This window comes from Arvicanthis niloticus, chromosome 1, assembly GCF_011762505.2.
Source record: "Arvicanthis niloticus isolate mArvNil1 chromosome 1, mArvNil1.pat.X, whole genome shotgun sequence".
In the NCBI taxonomy this organism is placed as follows: domain Eukaryota; kingdom Metazoa; phylum Chordata; class Mammalia; order Rodentia; family Muridae; genus Arvicanthis; species Arvicanthis niloticus.
This window is the reverse complement of record NC_047658.1, coordinates 8,906,978-8,926,768: the sequence shown is the minus strand read 5'-3', so window position 1 is coordinate 8,926,768 and position 19,791 is coordinate 8,906,978. Positions and strand designations below refer to the sequence as shown.

The 19,791-nt window shown below is 47.8% G+C and overlaps 2 protein-coding genes and 1 long non-coding RNA gene across 4 annotated transcripts in view; 1 reads left to right on the top strand and 2 right to left on the bottom strand.

Moving 5' to 3' along the window:
* Window positions 1–114: 114 nt before the first annotated feature.
* Window positions 115–13,259, bottom strand: Prodh2 (proline dehydrogenase 2). Its single transcript, XM_034520349.2, has 10 exons — window positions 13,001–13,259; window positions 12,730–12,926; window positions 12,500–12,638; window positions 12,315–12,401; window positions 6,280–6,360; window positions 6,046–6,201; window positions 5,801–5,967; window positions 3,489–3,599; window positions 2,135–2,220; window positions 115–345 (listed from the first exon to the last, which is right to left on the bottom strand). Exons 1-10 carry the CDS (start codon window positions 13,172–13,174, stop codon window positions 173–175), a joined length of 1,371 nt encoding a protein of 456 aa, XP_034376240.1. The 5' UTR covers window positions 13,175–13,259; the 3' UTR covers window positions 115–172.
* On the top strand, window positions 13,036–18,574 carry LOC143441807 (uncharacterized). Its single transcript, XR_013109497.1, has 4 exons — window positions 13,036–13,175; window positions 15,837–16,009; window positions 18,145–18,262; window positions 18,441–18,574. It is a non-coding gene; the product is annotated as an uncharacterized LOC143441807 (long non-coding RNA).
* Nphs1 (NPHS1 adhesion molecule, nephrin) overlaps window positions 18,262–19,791 on the bottom strand; it is a 29,068-nt gene continuing 27,538 nt past the window's right edge. For both annotated transcript variants that reach the window (XM_076931732.1, XM_076931725.1), the window contains one exon: window positions 18,262–19,782. In XM_076931732.1, coding sequence (XP_076787847.1) covers window positions 19,771–19,782 — 12 coding nt within the window. In that variant the 3' untranslated portion in view covers window positions 18,262–19,770. The remainder of the gene's footprint in view (window positions 19,783–19,791) is intronic.

Sequence of the window (19,791 nt, the reverse complement as noted above, 5' to 3'; positions counted from 1 at the left end):
GTGTGCTACCACACAGGACTAAAGATCTCTTGAGTTTCAGGCATGCCCCACCTGTCCAAGCTCTGGTGGCAGACGCCAGGATCAGCCTTCCCCAAGGAGGCAGCTTCAGAGAAGTACAGACAGGGGCGGGCTCAGGGCCTTTATTGAGCACATGGCCCCTGTTGGAGAAACCTTAGGCTTTCCTTCCCAGCAGCCTCCGCCACAGTTCTTGGCTGAGTAACGCCTGTTCCCTGCGGGCACCCTGCAGCACACTCCTGTTCTCCTGGGCTCTTCGGATCAGGTAGGGTATCACCTCCTCCAGGCAGCCGTAGGGAATAGACTTATAGACCATATATCCAGCCTGCCCTGTTGGGAAGAGTATCGGAGGGATGTGGGGCTCAGGGAGAGATGTTCCTGGGTGTCAGCAGCAATAGCTACTTTCATTGCTCAGAACACGGCGTAGACATAATTCATTACTAAAACACTCTACAGAAAACACTTAGATAATTTTCTTCTTCTCCCTCTATCCATCCCCCGCCCTTCCTTCTTCTTTCTTTCCCTCCTTCCTTCCTTTCTGACTGGTTGTTATGAGATTGGCTTTTATTGGGTAGTCCAGGCTAGGTTCCAACCCAGATCCTTCCGCTTCAGCCTCTTGAGTCCTAGGATTACAGATTTGCACCACCACACCCAGCTCAAAAAACAACAACAACAACAACAACAACAACAAAACCTCAGTTGATTAAGATACTGCAAAGAGAGCAAAGTGTTTACTAGTTCAAGAAAAGCTCAGAGAGATGGGGACACAGGAAGCCACCCTTCCCTGAAGGAGAAACTCTGTTGCTGTTGGATAACCTAGCATGTTATGAGACTATGTAAAGCTGTAAACTGACTGGACTGGGAGGACCCTGTCCTGTCCCATAAGCTGGAACTCAGAAAAAGTATACATTCTGAGTGAGTGAGTGAGTGAGTGGGAAGTCACCCTCCCACCCCTAGAGAATGTGTTAGGCCAGAGGGAGCCAGAAAAATTCATCAGTGCTTGGTTGTATCGTGGGGCATGCACACAGGAGTAAACACAGAAGTGTTTCTGTGAGTTTGAGGCCAATCCAGTGCACATGGATCTTCAGGCCAGGCAGGGTGACATTACGAATCCCTGTCTCAAAAACAAAGACAAGGGGCTGGAGAGATGGCTGGGTGGTTAAGACACTGACTGCTCTTCCAGAAGCCCTGGGTTCAATTTCCAGCAACCACATGGTGGCTCACAACCATCTGTAATGGGATCCGACGCCCTCTGCTGGTGGGTCTGAGGACAGCGACAGTGGACTCATATACATTTGCTTTTGGACAAGTAAACAAATAAATAACAAAAAAACACGACACGTGTAGAGAACAAAGTGGTGTTTTAAAACACATCTCTGTGGTGCATGTGTGAGCATACACGTGTGTGTGTGTGTGTGCGTGCGTGCATGTGTATGTGCGTGTGTGTGTTTGTAGGTCAAAGAACAGCTTCTGGAGGGTCTCCTGCCTCTGCCACTCACTCCCATGGGTGTTCTAGAATGACAGACATTTGTACTGCTGTCTGGCTTTTGCATGGGTTCAGGAGATCTGAACTAAGGTCTTTAGGGTCACACAGTGGCTTTACCCACTGAGCCATCTTCCCAGCAAGAAAAAGCTTTGGCCATTTTTTTTTTTTCAATACAGGGTTTCTCTGTGTAGCCCTGGCTGTCCTAGAACTCATTCTGTAGACCAGGCTGACCTCGAACTCATAAATCCGCCTGCCTCTGCCTCCCAAGTACCAGGATTAAAGGCATGTGCCACCACTGCCTTGCTGGCTTTGGCCTTTCTTAACACCCCACAGAAGGAGAGGAATCTGGCATTAGGCCCTAGGGACTGCAGTCAGGACCCTGAATAACACAGGCAGCATGGCACCATAAACAAGAACCTGCACAGATTAGGAGGGAAGATGCAGGGCACAGCCCCGCAAGGGTCTCGAATATTGGAACAGTCTGAAGAATCATTCTGGAAGGAACTGGAGGAGGAGCCCACTGCAGGTTTCATGTGAGAGAGGGTAGGAAAGGGCAGGCGGGTTCTGGCTGAGGGGGAATGGGGGGTGAATGGTGAGGATGGATAGAAATGGAGAGATGGGCTATTCACATACCTAATGCCAGGGAGACATGGTCACACATGCCCAGAAGTTGTCCAAAACAGACAGGTCCATCTAGAGGAATGCCCAGCTCCCACATGCTGCAGAAAGGGTCACATTGTCAGTCCAGGTAGTGGCTAGATCCAGAGGGCAAGTCAGTCATTACCCACCCAAGGATTCAAATATGGAAGAACAGTTGGGCAGATGGAGCCACGGTTCCACACCCGTAGATTTCAGCCAGGGTGGAACATTGCATAGGTTTCCCCTTGGATTGTAACTGTAACACTGTAAGTATTTATGTAGCCTTTATACTCGTTATTCTAGGTATTATTAATGTGCCCGATGACTTCAAGCATACAGGAAGATGTACATGAGTCGTAAGCAAACATGCAATCACTACATCATCTGATATGAGGGAACTGAGCATCTGGAGATTCTGGTTTCCATAGAGATTGGTCCTAGAACAAAATTCCCACAGATTCTGAGAAATGACTGTATCCCCGATCTCAATGGTAAATAACTACCACGGGGCTGGAGAGATGGCTCAGTGGTTAGAGGCACGAATTGCTCTTCCAGAGGACATGAGTTTAACCCCCAGCACCCATGTTGCAGCTCACAGCTGTCTCCAAGTCCGATTCCAGGGGATTTGATGCCCTTTTCTGGCCTCTGTAAGCACCAAGAATACACGTGGAGGACACATATTCGTGCAGGGGAAATATCCAGACATAACACTTTGAAAATAAAAGTGGAAATCTGATAAAGAGCTCTTCTTTTGCACAGAACCCAGTTCAGTTCCCAGTGTGTAAGGCAGGCGGCTCACAAGTGCCTGCAGCTTCAGCTCCAGAGGGTCTGACGCCCTCTTCTGACCTCCCCTGGTTCTTGCACGCACGCGCACACACTCATACACACACACACACACACATACACATACACACACACAATTAAATCAAATCAACCAATATTAATCAATCAATCACAACTCCCATGAGCTCTTGTGAGTCTCAGCTGCTTTCTGGAATTCTCAGTTCTCCCTAGGTCACAGAAATACAGGACAATGCCCTCTCACACCTGAGCCTATAGGACATATGCAGGAATAGAGTCAATTTTTTTTTTTTTGGAAGATTCCTACTGTGTTACCCATGTTGGCGTCAATTTCTTGATTCCCCTGCCTCAGCCTTCTGAGGACTTCGATAACAGGTATGCATTATCATAACCAGTTGGGATTAAATATCTGTACTGTCCTCCCTACGCACCTTCTCACTGGGCCTATTCTTGTCCCCACTTGCCACCCGACCCTCACCATCAGGTAGACACAGGAAAGGGGTGAGGGCTTCTTAGAGGCTCTGGTTCCCACCCCTCAACCTCGTACCGCTTTGTTGCCTGGCGAACGGATTCTTCGTTGTGGGAAGCCACCATGAGGTGGTACTTGGGACCGTGATTGGACACTCGGCGAAGCATCAGCTCCAGGCAGCGGCTGTAACTGAAGGGAGAGGCTCTGCTCAGCTCATCTAGGGAGGACCAAGCTCCAGGGATGAAGTGCCTGCCCCTCCCCTCCTTTGTTCTATGGGCAGGGACTCCTCAGAGCCATCTCCCTCTCTCTACCCTCCACCCCCAAGTTCCCCTAACGGTAGTCGGGATGGGGGATGGGGTGAAAAACAGAGTTTTCTGACACAGTTTCACTTTGTAGCCCAGGCCCAGAATTCATGATCCTCCTGCCTCTGTCTCCCATGGACAAGGATGACAAACATGTGCTTCTGAAAGCCAGAAGTGACTGGTCTCTGACCCGATGGCTGCCACACCCATGCCCAAGATGACATTCACCCAGGATTAGTCAGTCACTGCAGCAACATGGAGGGATTTTTTATTTTTCTTGTTACATTTTATTCTTTGTGTGTATGTGTGTGTGTGTGTGTGTGAGAGAGAGTTTGTATGTGTGTGTGCATGCATGCATGTGTGTGTGTACTTCAGAGGACAACTTGCAGGAGCTGGTTCTCTCCTTCTACAGTGGAAGTCGCAGGGATGAAACTCACACCACCAGGCTTGGTGGCAAAAGCACCTTTACCTGCTGAGCTATCTCTCCAGCCTTGTGTTTATTGTTTTAATTTTCTTTCTTTACTTTTTTTTTTTTTTAGTGATTTACTTTTATTATTGTTATTTTTAAGTGCATTGTAGTTCTGTCTACATGTATGTCTGTATGGGTGTGTCAGATCACTTAGAACTGCAGTTACAGACAGTTGTGAGCTGCCATGTGGATGCTGGGAATTGAACTTGGGTCTTCTGGACCAGTGCTCTCAGCCGCTGAGCCATCCCTCCAGCCACTGCTCCTCTCAAGTTTCAGTATGACACAATGGGGAATTATGTGCAAGAGAAAAGTGTTGGCCTGTCTCTGATGACATTGTCACAGAAGTTTAAGGACTTCTGTTGAGGAGGTTGAGGAAGAAAGGACTCCCAACGCCTGCTATACACACTGAACGTGGGTTGTGGTCCCAGGTTGAAAACAATTGAGAAAGTGAAGCCCTGGTGGCCCACACATTTAGTCTCAGCACTCGGGAGGCAGAGGTAGGGGGATCTCTGTGAGTTCAACGCCAGCCTGATCTACAGAGCTAGCTCCAGGACAGTCAGGGCTACATAGAGAAACCTTGTCTGGAAAAGCACAGACAAATAAAATAAACATACAAACAAGCAGAACCTAGATATGGGTAGGGATGAGCAGAGCACCAGAATCTGGTTCTCTGTTTTTTGATGATGACGCAGAGTGACCAGCCACCTCAGGCCCATGTGGTCATACCTCCTGGTGCTATGAACTCTGTCCCCTCAAACCAGGAGTCAAACAAACACTTCCTTCACTTGCTTTTGTGAGCAGATTTTTGTCAAAGGGATGACAAGAGTAATGGATACATCTGCAGAACGTGACGAACAGCAATGCAATAGCTCGCAACGGGGAAGGACCTACAGGGATGTTGATAGCCATGCAGCTAAGCAGGAAGCAGGCAAGCTGGGGTGGGGTGGGGGCAGCGACGGAGGAAGGAAGAGGTGCTGTTCAGATGGGGAACAACAGCATCCTAAATCTTGGAGAGGAAGCTACATAGAGACACAAGATGTTTGGCATAGAACCCCATGGCCGTAGACGAGCAAGTGAAAGGTTACATTGTTACAGCCTGGTGGTGCAGGCCTGGACAATGAGGCTGGAGGTTGCAAGTTTCAAAGCCTAACTATAGAGTGTGCTCAAGGTCACCTTGGGGACTTAACAAAGGTCTGTTTCAAGAACAAAAGTAGAAAGAGGGCTGGGGATACAGTTTAGTTGCAGAACGTCTCCTAGAATTCCCAAGTGAGGGGCTGGGGGTGTGACTCAGTGCTAGAGTGCCTGTCAAGTTTAGGTAATTTGCTTTCCCCTAAAAAAAGACTTATATTTTATTTTTCTTATTTGATGTGTGTGTGTGTGTGTGTGTGTGTGTGTGTGTGTGTGTGTGTGTCTGTGCTCCCTGTGTACGCACATGTAGAGGGCAGAGACCAATGTCTTCCTCTATCTCTCTGTGCCTTCCAGTTGGAGGCAGAGTCTCTCACTGAACAAGATCAATGTCTCAGCTGCACTGACCCCTAGTGAGCCTATAAGCAGCTGCTTGTCTTGACATGTTATTATAATTTCTTTTTCCTCCTTCTGCCTCTCGGTCCTCTCCCTACCTCCGATTAGTGGCCTCGTAGTCAGGCTGGGTACGGTCTTCCTTCCCTTGGAGCTGTGACACAGATCTCTCCTTGTCCAGATAGGCACCTCGCACCAACTTCACCCCAAATGCCAGGCCAGCCTTGTGTGCTGCCTCAGCATCCTGCTCCAGCCTTCTGTGAGTGTCCTGCAGAGCACATGGGCAGACTCAAGGGGATCAGATTACTAAGTCCCCACTCACAGCCCTTCAGAGCCCTCCACACACCTTTAGATAGGCCTGGTAAGTGTTCCACACCCATGGGCCACCTTCCTCAGGGCTGTTCCAGCGCATGGCCAGGGCAGCCACCAGCAGGGACAGTGCAGGGTTAATGAAAGTGTATTCGGCGTCCACCAGCAGCCTCACGTACTTCGACCGGGCGTGCTGAGGGTCAGAGAGAGAGAGATGTCAGGGCCAGCGGGGGCCCATCAGGAGTGGGGAGCCAGGCCACCCATGTGTTACCTGTGCTACTCGGTGCAAGCGGCTGAGGGAGGCCTGCAGGTGCTGATTCTGTTCTGTGCTGAGGCAGGAGAGTTGGAGGTTCTAGGAGGTACCAGGAAACAGAAGACTGCTCAGGACTACAGGCTCTTCTGTGACCGCGTCCTCTCTCCCACCAGGAAGGGGCCATGTGTGAAGACTTTGGGGGAAATCAGAAAGTGACTTGCAGGACACAATGCTACATGCCTGCAGTCTCACAATCTGGGAGGCTGAGACAGCCTGGGCTAGTCTATCTAGAGTGGAAGAAAGAGGGCTAGTTGAATCAGTGGCTGAAGATACCCTGCTGCTGAGCCTGAAGACCTGAGTTCAAGTCTCAGGGCCCATGTGGTAGAAGGCAGCAATTGGCTCCTAACAGTTGTTGTCTGACCCCTACTCCATACTGTGTCATGCATGTATATAGAGGTACACACACACACACACACACACACACACACACACACACAAATAAAAGTATAGTAGGTTTTTTTTGTTTGTTTGGTTGGTTTTTTTGAGACAAGAGTTTCTCTGTGTAACCTGACTGTCCTGAACTGCCTTTGTAAACCAGGCTGGACTTAACTCACAGAGAGCTGAGATTAAAGGGGTATACCATCAGGCCCAGCACAAAAATGTAGTAGAATTTTTTAAAAAGGTAATAAAAAAAAAAAGAAGGAAGAAAAAAGGAAAGAAAGCAAGCAAGCCAGGGCTACATAGTAGGTCTCAAAAAATAAAATAAAATAACCACATAAGCCAGGCATGGACATGTACACCTGTAATCCTATATCATTCAGGAAGCAGAGGCAGGAAGATTGGGAGTAAAATGCTATCCTGGGCTACAAAGTGAGTGAGAAGCCAGCCTGGGCTATATGAAACCCAACCTTAAAAAAAAGAAAAGGAAAAAGAAAAAGACCAACCAAGGTTCACCCTCAGAGTGATGGGGGGTATTCTGCAGTGGTGGAAGGCCTCATGTATGGAAGGGGATTTGTGTGGTCCTACTGTGTGTGGGTGCTCAAATTTATCAAGGGGTAACTTTGCCCCTCTCCGTCTCTGGAGCAGGATCTCATGTATCTCAGAGACACCTAGAATTTACTGGGCAGCCAAGGATGTTCTTCACCTTCTGTTCCTTCTCCCACGGCTCCCCACAGGCTGGATGTCTATGTGTTTACAGCCAACCTTGTTTGATTGGTAGTTTTCATTAAACATGCATTTTTAACCCAAGGCAAAGCTAGTTTAAATAATTAAGACACCCTAACCTGTGATTCACTGAAGCCCTTGGTGGGGGAGGAAACTGGTGTCGACCACCAAAATATATCACACAATAAGATGATTTCATGGGTGGGCAGAGGAGCGTGAAGCAATCAGATTCAAAGCAGGTGCTGCTGCTCCTCTCTGTCTACAGGTTCTGCTTCAAGCCATGACGGGTCAAAAATATTCAGACAAACCATTGCAGACCTGGAGGGAACACCTGTTGCTCTAACAGAGGATCTGAGTTCAGTTCCCTAGTACTCCTGTTGGGAGGTTCACTACTTATCATTCTAACTTCTGGGGATCTTATGCCCTCTTATGGCCTCTGAAGGTACTGCACACATGTGGCGCACACATGTAATTTCAAGTAAAATAATAGTTTTTTAAAAAAATCTCTGGCCAAGCAGTGGTGGCACACACCTTTAATCCCAGCACTTGGGAGGCAGAGGCAGGCGGATTTCTGAGTTCAAGGCCAGCCTGGTCTACAGAGTGAGTTCCAGGATAGCCAGGGCTACACAGAGAAACCCTGTCTCAAAAAAAAAAAAAACAACCAAAAACCAAAACAAAAAACAAAAAACAAAAAACAAAAAAAACCAAAAAAACCCTCTGCATCTGCACTGAGCGTAGACAGTCATATGCTGTCATTATTGTCTGAGGTTGGTTAGTATTGATAACTTGATTCAATCTACAATCATCTGAAAGATCAGGGTTCCGGGCATGCCTATGGAGGATCGTCTTCCAACCCACAGCGGGCGGAACATGTTCCTTGGTGGGGATCTTGGATTGTGTAAGTGGAGAGAAGGCGCTGAGAGCAGGAAGCTAGTGCTTATGGCTTCTCTGCTTTTTGAGCTTAGATGCCATGTGACAGCTGCTTTGTGCTCCGTTCACCCTGATTTCCCCTGATGACAGACTGGACTGTACGTTACATTATGAAGCCCAAATCAGTCCTTTCTCCCTTAAGTTGCTTTGGCCAGAGCGTTTTTATCACAGCATCAGGAAAAGATACTCAGACACATCCTTACCAGTTCTACAGAGCGACTGCTTATGTAGTGCACACTGCACCTGGTGTGGTCACTCAGAGAGGATTAGCATGCCCAGGAGAGTGTGCGCAGGTTATATGCCAATACCATGCACAGTGGACTTGAGCACCCTCAGGTTTTAGTTGCTTCACCCTATACCCTGTGCCTCTCAGAGATGGCTGTGTGGCTGAATGTTAAAGATGACAGGTATGTGGATGATCACTGCACAGTGAACTTTTTACTTTTTAAATGTTTTCCTGGAAGAGCTGGGGACAAACCTAGGACCTCGTGCATACCAGGCAAGCTCTCTGCCACTGAGCCACGCTCCCAGCCCCTCACTGGGGGATTCTAGGCAGAGGCTCTACCACTGAGCCACACCCCCAGCCTCTCACTGGGGGATTCTAGGCAGGGGCTCTACCACTGAGCCACGCCCCCAGCCCCTCACTGGGGGATTCTAGGCAGAGGCTCTACCACTGAGCCACACCCCCAGCCTCTCACTGGGGGATTCTAGGCAGGGGCTCTACCACTGAGCCACGCCCCCAGCCCCTCACTGGGGGATTCTAGGCAGGGGCTCTACCACTGAGCCACGCCCCCAGCCCCTCACTGGGGGATTCTAGGCAGGGGCTCTACCACTGAGCCACGCCCCCAGCCCCTCACTGGGGGATTCTAGGCAGGGGCTCTACCACTGAGCTATGTCTATTGCTCTTGCTTTTTTAAAGACAGGATGTCACTATGTAGCCTAGGCTGGCCTAAGACTTGAGATCTTCCTACTTCAACAACCCAAGTCCTGAGCTTCTAGATGCCTTGCTTCCTCTGCTGCTTCTTCTTCCTCCTCCTCCTCCTCATCCTCTTCCTCCTCTTCCTCCACTACTTCTTCTTCTTCTTCTTCTTCTTCTTCTTCTTCTTCTTCTTCTTCTTCTTCTTCTTCTTCTTCTTCTTCTTCTTAACTATTACTAATTTTATTTCATGTAAGTACACTGTAGCTATCTTCAGATGCACCAGAAAAGGACACCAGATCTCATTACAGATGGTTGTGAGCCACCATGTGGGTGCTGGGAATTGAACTCAGGACCTCCAGAAGAGCAGTCAGTGCTCTTAACCGCTGAGCCATCTCTCCAGCCCCTATGCCTTGCTTCTTAACATTTTGTTATGAAAATTTTCAAACACATAGGACAATAAAAGAGGCCTGGTATATTGGCAAATGCCTGTAATCCCAGCACTGAGAAACTAAAGTGGGAAGATTAGATTGTGTTTTCTAGACCAGTCTTGACTACATAGTGACCCTGTCTCAAGAAATAAGGAAGACAACCCCACCCCCAGGTATACATTTATCATGTCAAAAATCTCAGTGGGAGTGGGAGTTAGGCAGATGGTTCAGTGGATACAGCTCTTGCTAGATGATGGTGAGGATCTGAGCTCTGATTCCCAGCACCACATAAAAACCCAGGTGAAACAGCATGTGTCTCTAACCCCATCAGAGCTTCAGGGATGGAGACACATGGATCCTGGGGGCTCCCTGCCAGTCAATGTAGCCATTACAGTGAGCTCCAGGTTCAGCGACAGACTTGCTGTTAAAAAATAAAACAGGACAGCTAGATGTGGTGATGCACACCTTTAATCCTAGCGCTCAGGAGGCAGAGGCAGGTGAATCTCTGTGAGTTCTAGGCCAGCCTTTTCTAAGAGTGAGTTCCAGAATAGCTAGGGCTACACAGAGAAACCCTGCTTCAAAAAACCAAAAACCAAAACAAAAAAACCAGGAAGAGTTTATTAGCCAGGTGTAGTGATACACACCTTGGATGCAGGCAGAGGCAGAGAGGCAGAGAGGCAGAGAGGCAGAGAGGCAGAGAGGCAGAGAGGCAGAGAGAGGCAGAGAGAGGCAGAGAGAGGCAGAGAGGCAGAGAGGCAGAGAGGCAGAGAGGCAGAGAGGCAGAGAGGCAGAGAGGCAGAGAGGCAGAGAGGCAGAGAGGCAGAGAGGCAGAGAGGCAGAGAGGCAGAGAGGCAGAGAGGCAGAGAGGCAGAGAGGCAGAGAGGCAGAGAGGCAGAGAGGCAGAGAATCTCTGTGAGTTCCAAGACAACCTGGTCTACTCATTTAAGTCTAGGACAGCTAAGGCTCTGTAGAGAGATACTGTCTCAAAACAAAACAAAACACAAACAATAAGATGAAGAGTGATAGAGGATTAAGCCTGTTGTCAGCCTCTGACCTCCACATGTGCACAAGCACACATGAACACACACACATGTACACACAAGCACACACAACAATGCATACACATGTGCATTCACACACAGAGAGAAATAGGATATTAGAATAATACAAAGGAATGAATAAATGAAAGAAAGAAAGAATGAATGAATGGTCAGGCATGACAGCAACATTAGTGATCTCAAGACTGGGGAGGCTGAGGAGGAGGATTGCAAGTTCCAGGCCAGTCTGGGCCATATAGTAAGATCTTGTTTCAAAACACGTACACACACAAAGAAAACGAATATCCCATTGGTCACTTAAGAGTTTACATCCAGCAAGCACACACCAGTGTAGCTGCTGACTGATTTAAAAAAAAAAACCTTATTTTCTCTAAAAACCAGAGTGTGGTGAGAATTCTGGGATTTTGGTTTCTTCAAAAAATACAGAAATATTATAAGAATGTGTTTTCGTTTTAATCCCAGGTATTGCGATATGGGGCTGATTTGCAGCAGCTGACTGTGATTTGTCTCATGCTCTAGCAGAGGCATGGTTTTGCCAGCAGCAGATAAGTTTCTGAGATTGTGTGAGGTTTGGAATTCTGGGAACTTTTCAGAGGATATAGAAATGCTAGGGCCCTGAGAGGCAGGGTTGGTGGTTGTTGGGATGGTTGGTGTTGTGGGGTGGTTGTGGTTTGTTAGTAGTCATGCTCAAAGAAGAAACAAAAGGCAAGAATTAGATTCAGGACTTTTCTCCCCTCTATCCTTCACACCCTATCCCTAGTGTTGGGGCATGAAACCGGAGCGAGGGGAGGTAGAGAGGGATAAACATAGGAAAAAGAAGAACCCACAAAATAGCAAAGACCAGCTATACCAAAAACAATAGTACATGCCTATATCTCTAGTGGGGTGTAAGCAACAAGGTTAGGAATTCAAAGTCATTCTTGTCTATACAGAGAGTTCAAGACCAGCATGGGATACATAAGATCCTGTCTTACAAACAAAACTCACTCTATCTATGTATCTATCTATCTATGTATGTATCTATGTATGTATGTATCTATCTATCTATCTATCTATGTATGCATCTATGTATCTATCTATCATCTATGTATGTATCTATATCTTTTAGGTTATGTTATGGATGTTTTGCCTGCATGCTTGTATGTACACTACAGGTATGTCTGATACATATGAAGGTCAGGAGAGAGGGCTGAGAACCACCATGTAGGTGCTGGAAATCAAACCTGGGTCCTTGGCAAGAGGGCTCTTAACTGCTGAGCCATCTCTCCAGCCTGTGCCTTTGAGGCAAGTCTCACTATATAGCCCAGCCTGACCTCAACAACTTGATCCCCCTGCCTCAGCTTCCCAAGTGCTGGGATTATAGGCATGCATGGCCATGCTCAACGCCTGACCAATTGGTCATATTTATGTCCTGTCATCTGTGGAGAAAGTACGGGTGTTCTGATCTCTCCTCTGGATAGCTCCTCACCCCCAACACTTCCCCCTAGAACTCCAGGAGACCCATATTTATCCAGGTCAGCCATGTCCTCAGTGACGAGCACCTGCATTCCTTACCTGACCCGAGTCCATAGCTTCTGCCAGCCTCTCAGGGCTCAGCTCCGAGGAGCCTCGTGGTCTTTGGATCCAAGCCGATAGCTCCTTCTGAAATGGGGTGGTGGCTGGCATGGTGAGGGTGGCCTGGCGGGCAGCCACACCCACATCCCCACTCATTTGTCTCATTTGTCTCATTTGTCACTTACACAAAGCCGAGTGCTGGTTAGCGCCGTCACCTTCAGCTGCATGAGGCTGTTCCTGGCTGGGCCATGGGCGTCCACGAGGGCTCGCGATAAGTCCACACAGCGCAGCATGGCGCTAAGGTTCTCCTCATACCAGGCCTCACTGCCCGGCCAGTGAAGGTCAGCTTCCAGAGCCTGGGAACCCACTTCCTGCTCACCCCATCCTCCCTTCTACCCTTCCTCTCTCTACTCACCTGGTCTTGACAGCAGAGTCTGGTTCCTCCTCGGTGGGCACTGCCAACAGGGGCTGGAGTCCCAGGGCTTGCAACTGCCGGACACAGCCCCTCACCTCCTCAGCTGTCTCCCCAGCCACAAACTGCCCATAGACGGATGCTCGGAGAAGTGCGCCCGAGAGCCGGGATCCCAGAAGTCGCTGAGACCAGGCCTGAAACTGGGTGACAGGGAGCACATGCTTAGACCCAGGTCTGGGAGCCTTCCAGGCCAGTCCTTGTGCCTGCTGCTCACCGCTAGTCCGTGAGTGACCAAAGGGGGCCAGGCGCATAGGCGAAGCACCAGCAAAGCCCGTGCGAGTTCTGCGGTTCCCTTGAGATGGAAGGCCCCACCATCGAAGCGCAGGGGCTGCCAGCCACCGGGAGACGGCTTGGAGCAGCCATACAGAGGCAGATGCGTCCAGACCATTGTAAGTGCCTGGTTACCACCACACCAGGGGCCAAGCAGACAGCAGCTGTACCAAATGCCCCCAGTGACTGATTAACTGGGCAAATCTTTAGGATAGCAGGCTCTTGGGATGGGGGTGGAGGGTTAATAATTAATGGTTAGGGACAGAGGTCAGAATAACAAGACATGTACCCCCCCAGTGGCAGCCCCCAATAACCTTCAGCCTGACAGTACAACAGATTTCAGCTTGCGTTGCTGAATAAGCAGTTGAGCCTGAGAGTAGGGAACTTCAGGTTCAAGGCAGCTGGGCTTTGTAATCCCAGCTAAGTAACGTCATCTCTCTGGTTGCGCTGATTTTATCCTGTAGGGAGGAGGCGTGCAGAGTTACTGCGTACACTTAAACTGCACATAGCCCACGCCCCTGCTGTCCATCCTAAACATGTAGTCTACAGAACTTGAACATGGGCATCAGGAAAAAAATGTCTTTAATGATCCTAACCCCCGGATGAAAACAACCCAGATGTCCACCAAACGGGACTGGGTGATGACATCTAGCTGTATGCAGAGGGACTCAGACAATGGGCTACTTTTCAGCAATGAAAAAAAGTGCTATCGTATGCCACCAAGTCTCTCTCTCTCTCTCTCTTTTTTTTTTTAAAGATTATTTGTTTTTATTTTATATGTATGTTTTGCTGCAAACCACATGCATGCAGTGCCCGCAATGGCCAGAAGAGGGCATTAGATTCTCTGGAACTAGAGCTACAGAGGGTTGTGAGCTGCCAAGTGGTTGCTGGGAATCGATTTTCAGGGCTCTGCAAGGGCAGCCAGTACTTTTAACTGTCGAACCATCACTCCAGCCCTGAATTGCTTTGATTTATTTATTTTTTAATCTGCCAAGTGTGCACTGTAAAACCGATTCCCCTTAGAGTAGTTTTCTTTTAAGATTTATTTTTCATTATTTTAATGGTGTGTGTGTGTGTGTGTGTGTGTGTGTGTGTGTATCTGCCTGCCTGTCTGTCTGTCTGTCTGTCTGTCTGTCTGTCTGTCCATAAATGGAGTTACCCACAGAGAGGCCTCAGATCCACCCGGAGCTGGAGTTACAGGCAATCTTGAGTCAACCAACAATGTTGCTAGGAACTGAAAGAGGGTCCTCTGGAAAAGCAACCTGGGCTCATAACTATGGAGCCATCTTTTCAGCCCCACTACTGTATTAAAACAAACACCCAGGGTGGCTTTGAACTCACAGCAATTCTCCTGTCCCAACACAACTTCCCAAGTGCTGGCATTACAGGCATGCAACACCACACCCAAGATGTTGTATTTCCATGTGCTCATCTCCCCCTAGGATGACACAGGCTAGAGACTCTTCAAATTCCACTGAATGGGGCTCCTGTGGGGTCACAGACACATTAAAGCAAGGACACGGAGCTAGGGGTGTAGTAGTGAAAAACTGAACCGTGAGTTGGGCATGCTGCCTCACACCTGTAATCTCAGCACTGAGGAGACTGAGGCAGGAGGATTACCTTGAGACCTTGCCTCAAACAAAACAAAACCAGATAACAAATCCAACCAAACAATCCCCCCCCACACACACAAATTAGAGGATCTGGAGAGACCACTCAGCAGTTAAGAGTGTGGGCTATCCTTCCAGAGGATGTCTCCCCAGGACCTATCCGTTCCTGATCTGACACCCTTGGATGCACGTACAAACATGGGAGACAAACACTCAGACATAGAGGAAATAAATAAGTGAGAGCCCCTAAGGTGGCTCAATGGGCAAAGGTGCTTGTTGACAAGCCTGGGGACCTGAGATCGATCCTTGGGACCCATAAAGTGGACAATAAGAACGGACCTGCACAAGTTGTCCTCTAACCAACGCATGCACTCTGTGACACGTGCATGCTGGCACATTCACATAAAATAAACAATTAAATGTAATAATAATAATAAAAAAAAAACCAGTTAAGATGAAACCGAATAAGAAGAAGCGCAAAACACACAAGACACAGCGAGCCACTCAGGGCTTGGAATGGAAGGTTCTGGATTTCTGTGCTTTGAGAAGGGGCCCTACTGAATAGCCTAAACTGGCCTGTAACTTACGATATAGTTCAGGTTGGTCTGGAACTCACGATTCTTCTGCCTTAGTCTCTCAAAGGCTGAGAGTGTACCGCCATGTTAGTCTCGTCAAAAATTCCTGAACAAAGTTTTGTGGACAATCAGGGAAGATTTTTACTAACAGCTCAAAAGCTGTTACGTGGGAGGAGCCAGAGCCCTCTCGCGGCTGCTGACTGGATTCCGGGAGGACCTTTATGACTATCGTGGGGATACTGGTCACCTCGGGTTGTTCGCTGTTCCTGTATGGCAGTCTAATCCACTATTTTCCAAAGCAAGACCATGCCATCATCTGCAAAAGCAGGGGAGGCTTTGAGTGACGAAAGCACTGGACAGCTAAATGGTTATAAGAGTTTAGAGGCTGGGCACTCGGCTCCGCGGAGAGCTCTTGCCAAGCATGCGCTAGGCCCAGGGCTCTGTCCCCAGCCCCACAAACAAATCAACCCCCTAACTCAGAATACAGTTTGGCACGCTGAAATAACTTATAAATGCCATTCGTTATTGTTGCAAAACGATTTTCATAACTGAATGGCACATAAACCCCTGAAGATGTCCTTGTTTCTTCCGCCAGAGTGCCAGCCTGGGTTCCTGCCACCTACAGCCTTCAACTTGATTCTTTGTACCAATATCAAGAAGATCCCCCCGCCAATGAACTCCTGAAATCCTCTGCCTTACTGCCGGCATGGCCAATGAATCTTGGAGTCCAGGGACTGTTTGCCTATAGAAGACACCCCTCCTGACCAGGTTTAGTCCCAGCCCAGATCTAACAGAACTGCATCCGGTTGATGCAGACGCCCCTAGCTAGATCAGGTCTTTTCAGACGCACTGGTACCGCCCCCTAGTGGAGATTTAAGAAACTACACCTACATCTGCGCTTGCTAGTTGACAGGCGGGTCTCTCCCTTCTTCACCAGATAACCTCACCCATGCAACACCCATTTATTCTATTTAGCCAGTTGGATACCCTACCCCTACCCCTAAAATGTTATTGTAGTCGGGCTGTAGTGACCCACTCAGGAGGCAGAGACAGGTGGATCTCTGAGTTCGAGGTCAGGCAGCTCAACATAGTGAGTTCCAGGACAGCCACAGCTACATAATCTGTCCCGAAACAAAATAACAACAAAATGTTAGTATAATACCCAGACATGGAGTCACGTGCCTGTAATTCAGTACTAGGGAGACTGCAGACAGAAGAATTGAGAGTTTCAGCTCAGCCTGGCCTACATACTGAGGCCCTGTCTCAAAACAGCAAGGGCGGCAGGGCGGGGGGGGGGGGGGGGGGGGGGGGGAGGACGGGCGGAGGTGGGGGCTTGGATGCAGCTCAGTGGTGGAACTTTTACCGAGCATGTGCAAGCCTTGGGAACCACTTAGCAGTCCAAAAATAAAATTACAGTGGTAAAAATACACATAAATAAAAACTTCTAACTTAGCCACTTTAAAAAAATACCCTTTCATTATATTATTTTTAATTATGTATCTGGGGGTGAATATGTGCTCACACATGCAGATGCCCCAGGAGACCAGGAAAGGGAGTCAGATCCCCTGATCTGGAGTTGTAAGTGGCCTGTGAGCCTCCCAAAGTGGGTACTGGAATCGAACCCGGGTCCTCTATAAGAGCAGTATTCATTTTAACTGCTGATCACCAGTCTAACCTTTAACCGTTTTTTTCTTTGTTAGTTTTTAATTATTATTTTTCACATCTTGACAGCAGTTTCCCCTCCCTCCTCTCCTCCCAGTCTCTCCCCACCACCGTGCCTCTGCCTACTCCCCTCGCCCCCATTCATTTCTCTTCAGAAAAGGGCTTTCCATGGATATTAAGTTGCAGCAAGACTAGGCTTCTCCCCTTGTACCAAGGCTGGATCAGGCAACTCAGTAGGAGGAAAAGGTCCCAAAGGCAGGCAACAGAGTCAGAGGCGGCCCCTGCTCCCGCTGTTCCGAGTCCCTCAAGACCAAACTACACATCTGCAACATATGCAGAGAACTTAGGTCATTAACCATTTCTTAAAGAATGGTTCAGGGTTAAGCACCTGCATATGGAGGGACACCCACTACCCACACAGATAAAATAAAACAAACAGGCAAATAAATATTTAAAATAAATACTAACAAAAATTTAAGCTGGTTGTGTTGGGGCACATCTTTAAACCCAGCACTCAGGAGGCAGAGGCAGGCTCATCTCCGAATTTGAGGCCAGCCTGGTCTACAGAGTGAGTTCCAGGACAGCCAGGGCTACATAGAGAAACCCTGTCTCAAAAAACAAAAGAAACAAACAGTGAAGCGTGGCGGAGGAGGATCCCTGAGCTCCGGCCTCCACGGCCGTGTGTATCCATGTGCACGTGCCCTCTCCACGAAAAAGTCACGTTCCCTTATCAACCCCTCTTTTCCTCACCTATTTGCTAAAAACCACTTGGTCTGGTGGCTGGAGAGATGTTAAGAGCACTAGCTGCTCTTGCAGCGGTCTCCAGTTCAATTCCCAGCAACCACAAGGTGGCTCCCAACCATCTGTAACTGCATCTGAGGCCCCCTTCTGGCCTGCAGGGGTACATGCAAACAGAGCATCATATACATAAAATTAAAAACCAAAAGAAACACTGGTTTTAGCACAGAGGACACTCTCTCTTTACGTCTCTCCTTTTGATTTTTTTGGAGCTTAACCCCTGAAGAAACTCAGGGGTTGCTAGATCTCAGCTTCATAATTTGCAGCTTCTCCACCTTCTGGACAGCTATTGTTGGTTTCAACTTTCTTTGCTGCTTTGTTTTTCAGATTTTTATTTTATTCATTTATGATATTATTATTTTTATCTTTTGATACTATAATAGAATTACACAGTTGGGTTTTAAAGTGTGTGTGCATGCGCTTGTATACCCGTGTACATGCAGATGCTGTGAAGGCCAGCAGAGGGCGCCCAATTCCCTGGAGCTGGAGGAACAGGCGGTTGGAGACACCCAGCGTGCATTCTGGGACTGGAACTCTCAAGTGTGGGACTGTAGACGTCAGGTCCGCCTTAGTTTTTCGTTTTTACGAAGTCTAACTTATCCACTCTTTAATTTTTGCATTTTATTTATTTCGTGTGGCATACTTTGTCAGGCATGCACACACACACACACACACACACACACGCAAGCAAATAAGTGTGTTGTAAATGTTTTTTTTTTTTTTTTTTTTTTTTCCAAAGTGGGACATCTAGAATTCCACAGCCCCTGAGGCCCAGCCGTCAATCATGTTCTTGCTTCTGTGATGTCATCATCATTACATCAACGTTTCGTTTCAATTTTAACTTTCATTCTGCATTACCCACATTCCTCCAGTGTTAACATTTGAGTCTGAACTTATCCTTTTCTGTTTCTATAAATGTGCGTTTTTTTAACGTTTCAAAGATAAATTGAAGCTACCAATCCCTTTAATTCTAAGTATATACTAGTGTATGTGCCTTAAGCTTTGCCCATAAATGAAATTGCCCATTCTTTCGTAACTACATCCTTTTGCTACAATCTGTACCTGCTTGCATGTCAGTTCATATATGTTTCACAAACTGTGGAAAATAAAGCAAAAAACAGCTAAGATCTGACAATGGTTTATAATTTTGCTTTTTAGTATTGACTATTTCAGATGTAACTGAACTTAATGAACCGGGGTTTTTGTTTTGTTTTTTTTGGATACTAGGGACAGAATTCAGAGCCTTGTGCATGCTTTAACATTGAGCCACACCCCCAGCTTCTCACTGGGGGATTCTAGGCAGGGTCTACCACTGAGCCATGCCCTCTTTTAATTCTGAAGCTTTTAAAATTAGTACTTGTTTTGAGTCAAGGTTTCACTATGTAGCTCAGAACTCACTAAGTTATAAGTCTTAAACTTATAGAAATCCCCTAGCTTCTCAAGTGCTAGGATTAAAGGTGTGGACCACCATACATGTTGGATTTATTTTATTTTTAATTGAGTATATATGTGTGTGCCTATGTGCACCTGAGTGCAGGTGCCCATGGAGGTCAGAAGAAAGCATCAGATTCCCCAGAGATGAAGATGTGATGTGGGCCACCTGATCTGGGTGCTGGGAACCCAACTCAGGTCCTCTGCAAAGGCAGTAGCTGCTGTTAGAGCTCTCAATCCCTGAGCCATCTTTTCATCCCCTAAATATTTAGTGGCTCTGAACTTGTGCTTCTCCTGCCTCAGCCTCCTGCAGAGCTGGAACGACAGGGATGAATGAGCATGTCCAGTTGTGTATGTGTGTGTAACGCCAGGGCTGGCTGCAACCTGCAACCCAGATTCTCACACCTGCTACCCTCTCCCACAGGGCACAAACCTGGGCTTGGAACAGGATTTTTAATAGGTCTTTACTACTTCTAAAAAATTTACATTTGAAAAGTATAATGACCCCTAAAATGGATTTTCATTGGTCAAGTGTCGCTTCCAAATGATTCTGTCTCCTGGGAGAAGCCCTGTTTCAATTAAAGGAGTCTTGGTCATCCCAGATGTCAGCTTGAGTCTTGTCACTTGCATGCATCCCTTCATGTCTTCTCCTGAAAAAG

Bases quoted from the DNA above. Each gene is read 5' to 3' on its own strand.
- Prodh2 (XM_034520349.2), bottom strand. From the start codon at position 13,174: ATGGTCTGGACGCATCTGCCTCTGTATGGCTGCTCCAAGCCGTCTCCC. The intron at 12,927-13,000 runs GTGAGCAGCAGG...CCTGTCACCCAG, and splicing joins TGGTCACTCACGGACTAGCG to TTTCAGGCCTGGTCTCAGCG. The intron at 5,968-6,045 runs GTGTGTGGAGGG...TGTGCTCTGCAG, and splicing joins CTTACCAGGCCTATCTAAAG to GACACTCACAGAAGGCTGGA.